The following is a 15,674-nucleotide window of genomic DNA, read 5'->3' as shown; positions in this document are numbered from 1 at the left end:
GGGACTGGGGCAAGCCCAGACAACCCCAGGCATGGATTCCACATCTTTCCAGGAGAAAGAATCTGATTGGCTCTTCTTTGGCCTAGCATCCACCCTCAGCTAGACAAGCAGTGGCAATGTTCAGACAGACCAACTGCGAGCCAGGCAGTCATACTAGACAGCATCAACCAAAGTGAACACCACAACTCCCCATTTTCAAATATACAACAGCAACATGTCCTTCCCTTGCACCCTGTGCCCCACCATGCAGTTTCTATTCCAAAGGAACCACATAATTGTTTGCACACAAATTATGAGATTAGACACCTGTCCTTACTTCTCACTTTAATGTATCTTGGAGCTTGTTTCAAATCAGTGCTCAGAGCTTCTTCATTCTTGATTACAGCTGTATAGTACTGCACTATTTGGAGTTACCAATTTCTTTAATCTACTGTGGACAGACATTTAGTTTCCAATTCCACCTCCCTACTTCTTAGGGCCATTATGGGGAAAACCCAGCAAATTCTACTAAGAAAACTCAAGAGGATGCAAAATCATAGGTCTGGGCCAAATTTGACTTAGGTAAAGTGTTTTGTTGGCCAACACCCAAGTTGTAAAAAATTTTCTGAATTAGCAGTATTTAAAAAACAGAGGATTCAACCTAAAAATCTAAATTTCTAGATTATCTTGAAGAAAACACAGGATCTGGCCATGCCAGCTTGATTCCCCATATAACTTGGCTGGAACCAAATGGAGTGCCCTCTCCATCCTGCCACCTTCTGCTGTTACTGCCTATCTAATCCTGACATCAATTCAAGGAGGAACCACTGCCCCTTCATAGATGGTATCCTAAAGGAGTGGCAATTAAGGACTGAATGAGGTGAAGACTAGAAGCTGCTATTCGTTCACGTAGGTAACATTTATTGAGCCCTCGAGGCACACGAAAGACACCCCTCACGGCACATTCCCATCAGGATCGCAGACCCCGAGGGCAGATGGGAACTCCGAGCAGCACTGGCCCGGGCCCTGCTTTCAGAGCCGGTGGAGGCGCACCCTGCACAAGTGCAGCACAGTAAGACGCGGCCCCTCACCCACCTCTGGTGCAGGACTCTGCAAGGCCTCCCTGACTCCAGAGCAGCCGCAGCAGGCTGATGAGCAGCACCTGCTCTGGGCTGTCCTGGGGGCAAGCAGGAAGATGGGCCCAAATGGAGGCAGTGCAGGGGGACTGTGCGTCTGCCTATGGCGGACCATGAAGCACCAAGATTCTGTCCTTGATTCAGGACAGGAGCCTCTGAGCCTCCTGCTTTATTCCAATTCCGTTACACACACTGCTTGAAAATGCCTCTCTCTCTTTCTGAGAGGAATGCTGGAATGAGCTCCCACTCTTCCCCCTGCCCGGGGCCCCTTTCAATAGCAGGCCATTGTTGAGAAGTGCCTGTTGCAGTCATTCTCACACCCCCACAAGCGCTGCCCCCTCCCACCTCCTGGTGGCTGCCAGGGCCTGTCAATGGGCCTTGTGTCCACCCAGCCCCAGTGGTCAGGCCCGGCAGATACTGGCAGGCTGAGGGTTCCCTCCTGCCATCACAAAATAGCCAAGTGCTACAGACAAAGAAGCTTCGTACAAGGGCTATGGCCAGATTCCTCACAACTGTCCCCTTGCAGAGTAGATCCTGTCCTTGCAGGTGTCAAGGCTGGAGAGTTCTAGGTCCTCCATGATCCCAGGGGGGATGCTGGTCTTAGGTCCCCCACTTTGGTTCTTAAATTTCATCCTTTCAAGATGACCTTGAGAGCTTTAAGCTCATCCTCGTTGAGGGGGTTCAGGTTAAAACCCTTCAGCTCCGGTTTGCCTAGGAAGAGAAGACAATTCATCAGCGAGTCGGGGCTCCTGCTGTCCAACCTGCTGGCCCTGGAGTCAGGCCTGGGAAAGGGGCTTACACTGCATTCATGCTGCCAAACACTTGGCCTTGAGGTCTGACAGGAATGGACCTCAAATTCTGCAATGCACTGAACAATGCGCATCGACACCTGCTCCTGAGTCACCAAGAACCTGCAGAGTCATGACTGCTGTCTAGAAACCTCCAGATCTGCACCAGACTGTGACCAATCTGGAGTGGTTTGGTTTACCTAGAAATTCAGCTCTAACCTGGACCACCTGACTGAGGCCTTCTGACCCTTAGTCAGAGCTATCCCAGTCCCGACACCATGCCCTGGCATAAATGTGAGATATCCCAGGCCATTCCTGGCGCCTGAAAACAACTTGTGACAGGAATAAGATCCCACAGACTTCCCGTCCATTCCATCTCTGGGCGGCTCGAGACAACCCTGCCCACTGCCCACAGCTTCAGTGCCACTCACCAGCTGCCCGGGTCACTGCCCACCCAGAGGGGCTTCCCACCCCTGCCTTCAAAGTCCGTGTTGATGGTTGTCTCCCCTCCTGGTTTCCAGCCCCACCCCCAGCCCCCAGGCCAATACCTTGGGCCTCAAACAGGCGATTGACCTTCACTTTCAGTTGTTTCCGGAGCCTCTCTATTTCTTTATCCAGATGTTCCTGATCTGAAAAATGAGATGCAAACAAGATGAGGTTATACTATAGACAGATCTGAGGATGCCAGCCTCTCCCCAGCCCCCTTGAGAGCAAGGGGTCTCAGCATGTGGGAAAGAAAAGAAGACTTCGGAGACCAGCTGAGGAAAAAACTAAAGGCTAGAGAAGGGACATGACCTGCCCCGACCCCTGAGTGAGCCCAAAACAGGGCTGAGCACACCAGTCCCCTGACTCACAGTTCACCGAACTGTTTTCATTATGCAAAGTACCCTGGCCAGTGGATGGGGAAGGCAACGCCAGGATTTTAGGTCACCCTCCCACAGTGAAATTGTGGAAAATTCAAATGTAAGGACAAAAAGAACCTAGACCCAGCCTACCCTAAGAGGGATGGAAAAATAGGTGGCTGAGGAATTTCACAAACCCACATTCATCAAGGTCAGGGGTTTTCACAAAGGCAGGATTGTGGTAACTGATACGTGAACAGTCAACATGCAGCCTAGTGCTCACGCTTGACCTAATTCACGGCTGTGAAGAGAAGGCTGTCTTACAGGACGGTGTCTTACAGGACGGGCTGCACCCAAAGGCAGGTGTGCCGTGAGTAGTGCAACTGACTGGTGCCACCCAACCAACTCCCCCAGCTCTGTTTTCATCCACTCGTGAGTGACATTCCTGTCTTCCTCACAGACTTCCATTCTTTCTGATGGGTGAACACCCTAACGCGCCGAGCCTCTGGCCTGGGCAGTGGTTCTGGTTCTCACTGTAAATGAGGAACCACAGTCTCACACAAGCTTGTTTAGCCTGGGTCCATCCCTGAGAACCAGAGGTGATGATGTCACAGAACTTCTCTATGTCGGTGACAAGACCACACTTGTGGGCTAAGAGAGCTGAGGATCCTGAACCCAGGCAGGCGATGCCCTGCGGAAGCTTAGTCTGAGTGGCCTCCAGCCTCCACCCAAGTGCAATGACAATTCTTAATTTTATAACCAGGATATTAGTGTACGTTTTTCAACAAGACAGCCGGAAGCTTCTCCTCCAAGCGGACCTAGTTTCCTTTGCTAGAATTTCGGTTTCAATAGGGATAGAGATACCCTGTTTTCAGGGACAGAGGCAACCTTGTTGGTCCTCCTGGCCCACATGTTTTCAGGGGTACAGAAAACATGCATAATTTGACCTTTTCCCAGCCAAGGACCCATTTGTAGCCTGACCTTTTGCCTTTATGACGCTCCTCCAAAGAGCCTCCAGGAACGTAGTTGCGAGATTTGAGTAACATATGTTGTGTATCCAGGCTGTGGCAGACCCTAGAGGTTCACTCTTCCCAAACGTCCATTTCAACCCACTTGCTACTGCAGGGGATGTGAACAATAAGAGCTCCTCTGCCAGGCTCCCCGGCAGCTACGTGTGGGCATGTGCCTTAGATCTGGCAAATGAGGGATCAGCAGAAGTCCCTGAGGCGGACCGTCTTATTTTCAAAATAGAAGGCAAGGCCATATATGGAGAAAACCCTCTGCCTTTTCTCCAGCCTGGCACTCAAACATGAGACCTTCAATGATGACATAATAACCCTGAGAACATGTTAAGGTGACACTGCTGAACAGCTGTGCCAGTCCTGTACTGCCCATCTCTGGACAACTTCTTACATAAGAAGAATAGAACTCTATTTCCTTAACCCTCAATTTGTTGGATTCCTGTTATTTGCAGTCTAACTCATTCCTCACTGATAAACAAGCACTGCGCTAGGCACGCGTCCTGTTTTATCTCAACTTCACAACAACTGTGCTACGTAGAAGTGTCCCCCTTTTAGAGATGAGGAAATAACTCAGTGGCAGAGCACGGATCAACATGCACACAGCCGCCTCTCATCAAGCTGCTGCCCAAAGAAAGCCTGACTCTCGGTTCTCGGTTAAGACCAAGGCTGGGGGGTGCGGGGGAACCTGTTCCTGACCCCTGCCCAGGAGGCCTTACCTTTCTCAATCATTTCCTTCGTCTCACGGTGAGGCATCCTGATAAACATGTTCCCAAAGCAAACCATCACGTCTTCTGAAATGGCAAACAGTCATTCCTTCAACAAATATTTTTATGCCAGGCATTGTTTTAGATGCTGAGAACACAGCAGAATAGGACAAAGTTCCTGCCCTCACAGCTTACGTTATAGTGGAGAAGAGGGAATAAACAAAAAAGATAATAAACAAAGATATGATTTGTCAGACCCTGAAGAGTATCGTAGAGAAAACTAAAGCAGGGTAAGAGAGATGGAGAATGCCAAAGTAGGGGAGGAGTCTGTCATTTATAGCAGGCAGTCGGCTAAAGCCTCACTGATTATGTGCCATTTGGGCAGAGACCCAAAGAAAGTGAGGGTGTAAGCCCTGCAGACACCTGGGGAAAGAGCAAGGCAGGCAGAGGAACCAGGAACAGCAAAGATGAGTAATGTGCCGGGGCGTTAGGAACAGCAAGGAGACCAGCGAGGGTGGAGCCAATGAGTAAGGAGGAGAGCAGAGGAGATGATGTGGGAGAGTTCAAGGAAGTCTGAATTCCATGGGGTCTTGCAGGACTCCGGATTTTACTCGGGTGAGATGAGAAGAAACTGGAAGGTTTTAGGCTTCCCGGTGCACTTTAAACCCTTGGCCCCCAAGGCCCTTCATTATGGCCTGGCCTCTGCCCACCTCTTCAGCCTCATCACACACCCCTCCCCTGCTCCTTACTCTGTCACAACCACTTGGCCTCATCTAAAGAGCCACTATCCCCTTCTCCAAAACCCACCCCATGTCCAATTCCTCCTTCAGCTTTCTCACAATTTTCACATTGTGAATTTTCAATTCACAATTTTCACGTGCTGGGGGTTTTTATACCCCCCGCATGTTCCCAGTGCCATCACTGATAAGCTGGCCGCTAACGACCTGTTACTGAGGAAGTATCATAGAGAAAACTAAAGCAGAGTAGCTGCTGAAACCCTGAACCGCAGTCTATGTCAGACCTGCAATACCGTCTCCCCCATCTCCACGGGCTGTGCTACATGCCTGTGGCCTCCTGCCCAGTCTCTATCAGGGACAAGTCAAAGGCCTTAGAAGGAAACGGAACAGGCCTCCTGGGCTGCAGCGAGTAGGTCTAGGCTTACCAGAGAGGCTGAGATCCTTCTGCAGGGCCCTTAGGCCTTCCCGGTTCCGATTCCTTTTGGTATCCAGGTCCACAATCTGAAAAGCACAGGGGCAGAAAGGAACTCAGCTACTTCTTACCCCAGCCTGTACTCCTAACAGACCCAGGGCTATTAAAACCTAACAGAGACAAGCCATCATTCCTAGGTTAATTCCAATGTCCTGCCTAAAATGGACTGATGTGTGAAGGTATTTCTTCCCCCACTCAGCTTCCAGCTCCTTAAAAACAATGCTTTGTCCAGGTGTCTTCCCCCAAGAGGAGGTGCTGGGGAAATGTTTAATGACTAAATAGGTAATTATTTTTTTATTATCCACTGAAGCACTAGTTCTCAAGCTTTAGGGCATTTCAGAATCACTAGGAGAGTGCAAACCACTCCCTGGCAAGCTCCTCCAGTTGATTCTGACCTAGTATCATGAAAAACCCAACAATATTAGATCAGAACAGCAGAGGTGTTGGCACTGAGATGGTGGTAACAGCCCAACAGCTACAAAGGGAGTGAGCAGGCAGTACAGCATACTGCCTGACAGCACTGGCTCTGAAGCCGAATACCCAGGTGTGAATCCTGCTGTCCACTATGAGCTATGTGATTTCACCTCTCTGAAAAACGTAGACAGGAACCGGGCCCACCACATAGGTTACTGTTTTTTTAAACTTTTTGTTATTTATTTATTTGGAGTATAATGCTGTGTTAGTTTCTGCTGTACGATGAAGTGAATCAGCTATTATGCATACACATAACCCCTCCCTCCTGGACCTCCGTCCCCAGTCCCCGATCCCACCCCTCTAGGTCATCACAGAGCACCGAGCTGAGCTCCCTGTGCTATACAGCAGGCTCCCACTAGCTATTTATTTTACACATGATAGTGTATTTATGTCAAACCTAATCTCCCAATTCATCCCACCCTCCCCTTCACCCCCGTGTCCACACATCCATTCTCTACATCTGTGTCTCTATTCCTGCCCTGCAAATAGGTACATCTGTACCATTTTTCTATATTCCACAAATATGTGTTAATATTCGATATTTGTTTTTCTCTTTCTGACTTACTTCACCCAGTATGACAGACTCTAGGTCCATCCACATCTCTACAAATGACCCAATTTCATTCCTTTTTATGGCTGAGTAATATTCCATTATACATGTGGGTGTATCTCACATCTTCTTTATCCAGTAATCTGTCGACAGACACATTTAGGTTGCTTCCATGTCCTGGCTATTGCAAATAGTGCTGCAATGAACACTGGGGTGCATGTGACTTTCTGAATTATGGTTTTCTCAGGGTATATGCCCAGTAGTGGGACTGCTGGGTGATATGGTAGTTCTGTTTTTAGTTTTTTTAAGGGACCTCCATACTGTTCTCCATAGTGGCTGTATCAGTTTACATTCCCACCAACAGTGTAAGAGGGTTCCCTTTTCTCCACACCCTCTCCAGCATTTATTTTTTGTGGATTTTTTGATGATTGCCATTCCAACTGGTGTGAGGTGATACCTCATTGTAGTTTTGATTTGCATTTCCCTAATAATTAGTGATGTTGAGTATCTTTTGTCACCACGAACTCCCTTAAAACCCTTGGCATTTCCATTAGAACCAGACCCAAACTCCCTGTGCAGGTCTACATGGCCCTCCATGGCCAGGGCCCCACGCTCCTACCACGTCCCCACTCCGTGCCGTGCCACGCATTTGACCCACGTGCTCTCACAACCGCCCAGTCTGTCGTCACAGCCCTTGGCCCACAAGCCTAGGTCAACTCACGGCGAGCCCGAGCTGGAGCCAGTTCTGAACCACGCGCGTTTCTCCAGGCGCTCGCCTTCAGGCCAATCCCGGGCCCCAGCCCCGCGGACGGGCCTCCTACCTGCCGTTTGTCCGCCAGCACCTCCTCGGCGAGCTCCTCCACCTCCACGAGGTACCGAAGCACCCGCTCCGCCTCGGGCGACAGCATGGTGTTCACCTGCTCCGACTCGGCTCGGCCGCGATCCGTACCCACCTCCGCTCTACCTCCGCTGCGGCTCGGTCCGCGCACTCGCCGATCTGACAGGGCTTCCGGCGCGCATGCGCAATTGAAAAAAGAACGGTGGCGCGCAGGCTCCAATGCACGCGCGGCGGGCGGACGCGAGAGGCGGGGCCTAGCTTTGTGGGCGGGACTGAAGCGCCTCCTGCAGGCACAAACCTTTCAACCTCTCCCTTTCGTACAGTTCTTGAGCCCCTCCTCTGTGCCAGGCAGTTTTTTTGTTTGTTTGTTTGTTTTAATTAATTTATTTTTTTTGGCTGTGTTGGGTCTTTGTTTCTGTGCGAGGGCTTTCTCTAGTTGTGGCGAGCGGGGGCCACTCTTCATCGCGGTGCGCAGGCCTTTCACTGTCGTGGCCTCTCATGTTGCGGAGCACAGGCTCCAGACGCGCAGGCTCAGTAGTTGTGGCGCACGGTTCCAGTTGCTCCGCGGCATGTGGGATCTTCCCAGACCAGGGCTCGAACCCCTGTCCCCTGCATTGGCAGGCAGATACTCAACCACTGTGCCACCAGGGAAGCCCTGTGCCAGGCAGTTTTAGGGGCTGAGGGTGCAGCAGTGAACAAAACAAAGTCCCTGCCCTCGTGCAACTTCATCTAGCGGGAAACATCGACAATTAATGACAAAACAAATAATTATATACTATGGCAGGCAGTGATAGTGCTTTGGAGAAATCAAATCATTCTTCCCCTCCCTGCCTGAGGAACACCAAGGAGGCCCATGTGGCAGTGTGACTTATATTAACCTTCAGGTTCCAGTTTATAAAATGAGAGTGAATAAAACTCCCCCTCATTGTCTTTCCTCAGGGTTGGAAGGAGGCAGGAATCTTTTTAAATTCAGTTTGACCCCCATGTTCATTGAGCCCCTGTGTTAGGCCCAATGTCCGGAATAGCTGACCTAGACCCAAGGAACGGGCTGGAAAACCATGGGCAGTGAGTGCCAGCTCAGAAGAAAGTTGTGTAAGTGCTGGAAAGTGAATTGGTGTGGGCTGTAGGATCTGGGAAGACCTCCAAGATGAGGTAGGCAGGTGGAAAGTGGCGGCCCTTCAGAACAAGAGGGTTCCCTAGAGATCTTCAAGCCCAATACCTCATTGTACAGCTGCAAAAACCAAGGTTGAGAGAGTGGTGAGGACTTTAAAAAGTCAAGAGCAGACCCAGTACTAGAGCTCTGACCTCTTGTTTCCCTGAGTCCAGCTTTTTATTTCTCTCCTTTTGGCCACTGTAACCTTTCACACCCCTTGCCTTACTTGAATTTCACAGCAACCTTTGTGGGGATGTGTTATTACACACTTCACAGTTGCAGACTAAGGCAGGGAAAAGGGCAATGCCCTGTCACACAGCAAGCCAGACCGCAGCTGTCTCTGGACCCTGAAAAAAGGCCCTCCCCTAAATCGTGGCCCCAGGAGTCGCAGTAGCACCCCGTCTTTGCCTGGCCATTGGCTTCCTTCAACTGCTAGAGGCAGAGCTAGTTTTCCCTGCAGCCACCTGGCATGGGGAAAGAAGGAGATTCATTAAGGATTCCTCATTGAGGGTGAATTTGTCGCCAAACCCAGGATGTTTTGTGTAAACACCTTCTGGTTCAGAAACGCAGACGCAGGCCCTGTGAAGGAAGGGGGAACATTTGCCAAAGGAGAAACAGGCCTCACCAGGCATCTGTGGGGCCTGGACCCCAGGACTGGGTCTCCTCCATCTTGGGGCTCAAAGAGGGCTGGACCAGGCTGACCCCTGACCCCTGGCAGATGGGCCCGGGTGGGGAAGGGTTGAGGAAGTCTCCCAAACTGGCAGCTTCTTGGCTGTGACTGGCCCTCAGAGGGCACCCCTGGCCACTGGCAATGTTGGGGAGGGAGGGCATATCTAAGACTTTGGGACAGTCAGACCTGGAAGGGCTCCTGTTTCAGAATCACTTATGTTTCAGAACCATCTATTTCACAAATATTTATTGACTGCCCTGGCCCTGTTATAGGGATTCCACCGTGAGTAAAACCAGACATGGTCCTTGCCCTCAGAAAGCTTTCAGTCTGGTGGGAGAGACAGGCAATAAACATGTGAACAAGCAACTATACCATATGTCAGGTGGTGGGTGATAAGTGCTATGGAGCACACTGCAGGGCAAGGTGGAGAGGGAATGAACCAGGGGCGACTTGAGATAAGGTGGTCAGGGAGGGCTTCTCTGAAGAGGTGGCATTTGTGCAGAGATATGGAGGAGGTGAGCGGGTGAGCCACGTGGGCATCTGGGGGATGAGCATTCCAGGCAGAGGGAACAGCAAATACAAAGGCCCTGAGATGAGCCTTCGTTTGGCAAGTTGGAAGGACAGCAAAGCCAGTGTAGGCGGAACAGAATGTGGGGGGAGGGAGGGGCGGGCAGAGAAGGAAGTGATGTCAGAAAGGGGAAGGAGGCATGGAGCCTGTGGACCTATAGATGGGCCTATAGGTGCCCCGCCCACATGGCCAGGCCCTCCTTGGGGGTGGCCTGCAAGTACTGCAGCACAGGCCTGTGGCTTCCTCTTTCTCCCTGCTCACAGATGCAGATTGAGTGGGGAATGCAGGTGAGTTAACATCCACAGGAGTGGCCCTCAACAAAGAAGAGGAAGGAGCTAGTGGCTGCCTACCCCAGCTTCTTTGCCTCTCTGTGGGAGACCCACGAGGAGGCTGTTACAATCATCCAGGCAGGAGAGGATAGTTGCTGGACAGAGGGTAGCAATGGAGATAGTGAACACTGGTGGGATTCTCCGGGCCTTTGCACACACTCTTCCATCAGCCTGGATTCGTTTTCTCCCAAACTTTGTACCTGTATAAATACTACATGTCCCCCACTTATCAGCTTGGTGTCACCTCCTCCCAAAGGTCAAGAGTCCTCTCGGGGCCCCCACAGCTTCCTGGGCTACCGACACCTCTGCACTTACCACACCATCTTTTTCTCTAATCATCTCCCTCTCCAGTTGAGAGTTCCTCAGGGTAGGGACCTTGTCTGTCATGTTTGCTGCTGTGTCTCCAGGACCTAGGATGGTGCCTGGCATACAGTCGGTGCTCAGCCATGGGCTCAACATGAAGCAGAACTTTCTAAAATCCAAAGTATCCAAAAGTGAACAGATCTAACCCAAGGGTAACTAGCTCCCCATCCCATAAGGTGTATAAGGCTGGACTGCCACGTTATCGGAACGTGGAAGCATGGAACCCTCTGCAACTCAGGTGGAGGTGGACCCTCAGTCTTTCCTAACCAGAAAATTCTACCAATCACACTAGGGTATGCCCCATCTTTAGCCACCCACCGCCCCAGGCCAAAAGGGCTGTAACTACTGGGGCTTTGGTGTTTGGGGACTGGAGGCAATAAGAACGATGTTGCACCCCTTCCCCTTGGACCTCCTTTGACTGTTTCTGTGCGCCCCACCCTTGGGTAAGTGTTCAGTGACCAGCACCCACTTCTCTCCTTCGGGAGGACTGCTCTCAGGCTGCTGGAGCCTTCTGGGGGGACCCACCCTTCCTCCAAGCTGTAGCTCATCATTTCAGGGTTATGAAAGCCCACCTTCTTTGCGTAGGATGCTGGCAGGGGTGTGGGTGGATAACTCTGAGGTGTAACTTATGCTCCAGAGTTCCCCCATGGAGTCAGGCTGAAGCAGCCACCCACACGACATCCGCAAGTGCTACTTGGCTTCCTCTCCTTCCCTGTCCTGCCTCCCCCACTCCCTTATGGTCAGAACCCTCCAACGCTCCCATCTCACTCAGTAAAAGCCAAACTCCTCACCGAGGCCCGCAAGGCCCTACATGACCTGCCCTACCTCTCTGAGCCTCTCCCACCTCTCTCCCCATCACCTTGCTGCTCCTCAAACAAGCCAGGTGCAGTTCCACCGCAGGGCCTTTGCACTGGCTGCTCCCTCTGCCTGTACTTTCCCTTGGTGTTCTCTTGTCTCCCTCCCTCAGCTCCTAAAAGTCTTTGCTTAAATTTCACCTTCTCAGTGAGGCCTACCCTGACCATTCTATTTAAAAATAAACCCCCACCCCACCCCCCAGTACTCCTGATCAACTTCCTCTGCTCTACTTTTTTTTTTTTACAGTTTTTGTCACTTTCCAGCATGCTATTTAATCTACTTATATTTATTGTTAATCTCCCTCTGTTAGAAAGGAAGTTCCATGAGGGCAGGAATCTTTGTCTCATTTGTTTCTGATGTATCTTCAATACCTAGAACACTACCTGGCCCACAGTAGGTGCTCAATAAACATTTTTGAATGAATGAATGAGGAAAAGAGCCAGAATTCTAACCAAGGCAGATCTCTCTGGGGCCAGGCTCTTAACCCCTGTGCTGGAGGTGGAGGTGGGAGCGGCAGGTCATGCCAGGCCTTGTTAAGGTAAGGGGATTGGATTTTGTTCCCAGATCAATACGAAGCTACTGGAGGGCCTTGAGCAAGCATGGGACGTGAGTGAGTTTTACCTTGTGAAACCTCTCTGGCTGTGGGGATAGGATGGGCTAAAAAGGGCAAGTATGGTGCGGTCGGTCCTCTGTGTGTGTGTGTGTGTGTGTGTGTGTGTTGGGGGTGGGAGGGTGATGATGGGGGCTTGGAGAGGTGACAGGGCTGTGACTGCACTGGAGTTGGGAGTAGCAGGAAGCTGGCTCAATATCCCAATTTTCCAGGCAGCCTGGGTGGCTGCCCCAGGGGCTCTGGCCTGCGAGTGGTCCAGGCCAGACCTCCCAGCTGCTGACAGCGTGCCCTTGTCCCACAGATGGGCTGTTTGCTCTCCTGGGTGGTCCCCAGCGCCTCCCTCTGCTTCCTTTGTGCCTTGTGGGCTTGGCAGGTGGAGGGGAGGCTTCCACTCCCTCTCCTCCCCTGACCCAGAGAATAATCCCTTATATTCATGTGATTCTCCTCATGCCCTCACTTCATCCTCCCACGTCCCCAGGGAACGAAGAAATCTGATTCCCATTGGGCAGATGAGGACACTGAGGCCCAAAAAGGGCATGGGATCCTCCCGAGGTCATGAAGCCAGATGGGGATGCCAGGTGGGGACCTGTGTCCTAACTCCCTGCACCTCAATTTCATCAGGCAACAGATGGTCCCAAGGCTTGACTTGAAAAATCTTAAAAGTGACCTCAAAGATAATACAAGCCCAGAATATTCCCGGCCTCCCTGAGCTGGTCTTTTTTTTTTTCTTTTTTTTTTTTGTGGTACGCAGGCCTCTCACTGTTGTGGCCTCTCCCGTTGCGGAGCACAGGCTCTGGACGCACAGGCTCAGCGGCCATGGCTCATGGGCCCAGCCGCTCCGCGGCATGTGGGATCTTCCCGGACCGGGGCACGAACCCGTGTCCCCTGCATCGGCAGGCGGACTCTCAACCACTGCGCCACCAGGGAAGCCCGTGAGCTGGTCTTTACTACTACCTTTAATACTAAATCCATTCATGTAAAATTCCATGAATAGATTCTTCTTATTGAAAATGAAAACATTACAGAGAAGACTAAAGTTCCGTTTTGACACCCCTCCCCCATCTCAGTTCTCTCCACAGTCCCAGTTTGGGTATGTGATGATGTTCATTTAAAGATGTAGTTAGGAACCCAGAGAACATATGTAAGACTATTATGTGCGTGGCAGGGTAGGGAGGTGGGATGGAAGGCACTGCACACAAATGATCACTCTGCAGCCTGTTTGCTCTTGGACATCTTTGATGTGTATATTTAGATCTCTCTCCTATTCCCTGACTGCTGCAGAGTATTCTATAGTCTATAAGCACCAGAGTTCATTTGTTTATCTAGTTTCCTAAATTAAGTTTTACATTTATTTTTCATGCAGTAAAGTACAGGTGGTTGAATTAATCCCACCTCTCAGCTCTTAGCACGTGATCATGAGTTAGTCTTCAAAGGCCCTCTCTTGTTTATATTATTTTCTCCTTTTCCCCCCACCCCCACTCAATTCTGAGCTCACCGAAACCCTCTCTACTGTGTTTGATATATGTCCTTAAATATTTGTGATTTCTTGAAAAATGCATAGTAGTTGTGTTATGTGTTTATGTATTTTAAAATTTCTTATTGGGCTTCCCCGGTGGCGCGGTGGTTGAGAGTCCGCCTGCCGATGCAGGGGACACGGGTTTGTGCCCTGATCCGGAAAGATCCCACATGCCGCGGAGCGGCTGGGCCTGTGAGCCATGACCGCTGAGCCTGCGTGTCTGGAGCCTGTGCTCCGCAACGGGAGAGGCCACAACAGTTAGAGGCCCGCGTACTGCAAAAAAAAAAAAAATTCTTATTAAGGTATAACACACACAGGAGTGCACAAGTCTTAAGTATACTATAGTTTATGAACGTTCAAAAACTGAACACACTCAAGTACCCAGCACACAGATCAAGCAGCCCCCTCCCCAGAAGAGCCCTCCAAGCCCTCCCATCCGCCACCCCAAGGTAACCACCACTCTGACTTCTAACACCATACATCGGTTTTGCTTGTTTTTGAACTTTATACAAATGGAATCACACAGAGTGTGCTCTTTTATGTCTGACTTCTTTCGCTCAACATTTTGTTCATGGATCTGTCTCTATCGCTGGGTGTGGCTGTAGATCACTTACTCTGGATGCTGAAGCGTACTCCATCAGAGGGCTCACAGCAGTTAAGCCATTCTGCTGCTGGTGGAGCTGTGGTGGTTCCCAGCTTGGGGCTGTTACAAAGAGCGCGGATATGAACAGTCGTGTGCATGTCTTTGGGTACACACACATATGTATCCTTTCTGTGGCGTGAATACCGAGGAGTGGGATTGCTGGGTATGATTAGTTTTAGTAGATAGTAGATACGGATAAGCCACATAATATTATTGTGCTGTAAGTTGTGTTAATGTCCCACTTTTTTTTTTTTCTCTCATCTCGATGTTCCTCAGATCTATCCACATCCTCTGTGTACCTCTAGTTCCTTGCTCCTGGAAGCTCCAGAGAACCTGTAACCGCTTCCACCACATTTCATACGTCCTCCTCCTTGGTTGTGGGTGCTTGAGTTCCCTTTTTCTCCGCATTGACACACACAGTGCCACAACGAACACCCTAGTGTGCTGTTGCCTTGATGAAGGGCACACACACACTTTTTATCCCTGAAAAATGCCACACTGCCCTCCAGAATGGCTGTACTCATTTATGCCCTACCACTGATGCACATCCTCCCAAACATTAGGTATTATCCACCTTTCTGCGGCTTGCCGGTGTGGTGGTTGTGAGTATCATGTTTACTGACCCATTCTTTTGTGGATGGACACTTAAGTTGTTTTCCATCTTTGGGGATTGTAAGAAGTGTTGCAATGATCCTTCAGGGACACATCTCCTGATACCTGTCTGTGAGTTCTTCTCCACTTCATCTTCCTCTACTCTCCTTGAACCCTAGTTCCCAAACACTCCCTGACTTGCCCACCTCTCTGCCTTTGCTTGGGCTGTGCCCTCTGCCTGGAGTACCCTTTGCTTTCCTTCTCCACTTGTTGAGGCTTTTACTCTTCTCTTAAGGCCCCTCCTGCTAGAAGACCCCATCCCATCCCCGACCTGGTTCCCCAGGAGGGTGGCTCTCCCTCAGGTCTTCCAGAAGGACTGTCGTCCTCCTTTTCTTCTGGCATCGATCACTTTCTTGTTTTGGACTAAACCTATTTTTGCCATGGTTTTGGCTTTCTCACTGACATGGGAGCCCACTGAGGCTAGGGGCTCTGTGGGCTTCCCCTCAAGTACCCAGGACCCTCAGATGATGTCCCCGGAGAGGTCTGCTGAATGAATGAGTGAGGCCGTGACATAATCATGCTTGGAGGGAATTAAGAGTCCAATCTCTCTCTCTCTTCTTCTTTTTTTTTTTTTTTTTTTGCGGTACGCGGGCCTCTCACTGTTGTGGCCTCTCCCTGGAGCACAGGCTCCGGATGCGCAGGCCCAGTGGCCGTGGTTCATGGGCCTAGCCGCTACCGCGGCATGTGGGATCTTCCCGGACCGGGGCACGAACCCGTGTCCTGTTCGTGCCCCTGCATCGGCAGGCAGACTCTTAACCACTGCGCCGCCAGGGA

General features: G+C 50.7%; 1 protein-coding gene across 1 annotated transcript; it reads right to left on the bottom strand.

The window, feature by feature from the left end:
- Positions 1-300: 300 nt before the first annotated feature.
- PDRG1 (p53 and DNA damage regulated 1) lies at positions 301-7,697 on the bottom strand. Its single transcript, XM_060032791.1, has 5 exons — positions 7,526-7,697; positions 5,634-5,709; positions 4,484-4,558; positions 2,452-2,532; positions 301-1,826 (listed from the first exon to the last, which is right to left on the bottom strand). Exons 1-5 carry the CDS (start codon positions 7,610-7,612, stop codon positions 1,744-1,746), a joined length of 402 nt encoding a protein of 133 aa, XP_059888774.1. The 5' UTR covers positions 7,613-7,697; the 3' UTR covers positions 301-1,743.
- Positions 7,698-15,674: the final 7,977 nt, after the last annotated feature.

Source organism: Delphinus delphis, chromosome 15, assembly GCF_949987515.2.
Source record: "Delphinus delphis chromosome 15, mDelDel1.2, whole genome shotgun sequence".
In the NCBI taxonomy this organism is placed as follows: Eukaryota; Metazoa; Chordata; class Mammalia; order Artiodactyla; family Delphinidae; genus Delphinus; species Delphinus delphis.
Note: the sequence above shows the minus strand (reverse complement) of the source record. Positions and strands in the feature narration are given on the sequence as shown.

Bases quoted from the DNA above. Each gene is read 5' to 3' on its own strand.
- PDRG1 (XM_060032791.1), bottom strand. From the start codon at position 7,612: ATGCTGTCGCCCGAGGCGGAGCGGGTGCTTCGGTACCTCGTGGAGGTG. The intron at 4,559-5,633 runs GTAAGCCTAGAC...TTGCCATTTCAG, and splicing joins GAAGGATCTCAGCCTCTCTG to AAGACGTGATGGTTTGCTTT. The intron at 2,533-4,483 runs GTAAGGCCTCCT...CTCATTTTTCAG, and splicing joins GAAGGAAATGATTGAGAAAG to ATCAGGAACATCTGGATAAA.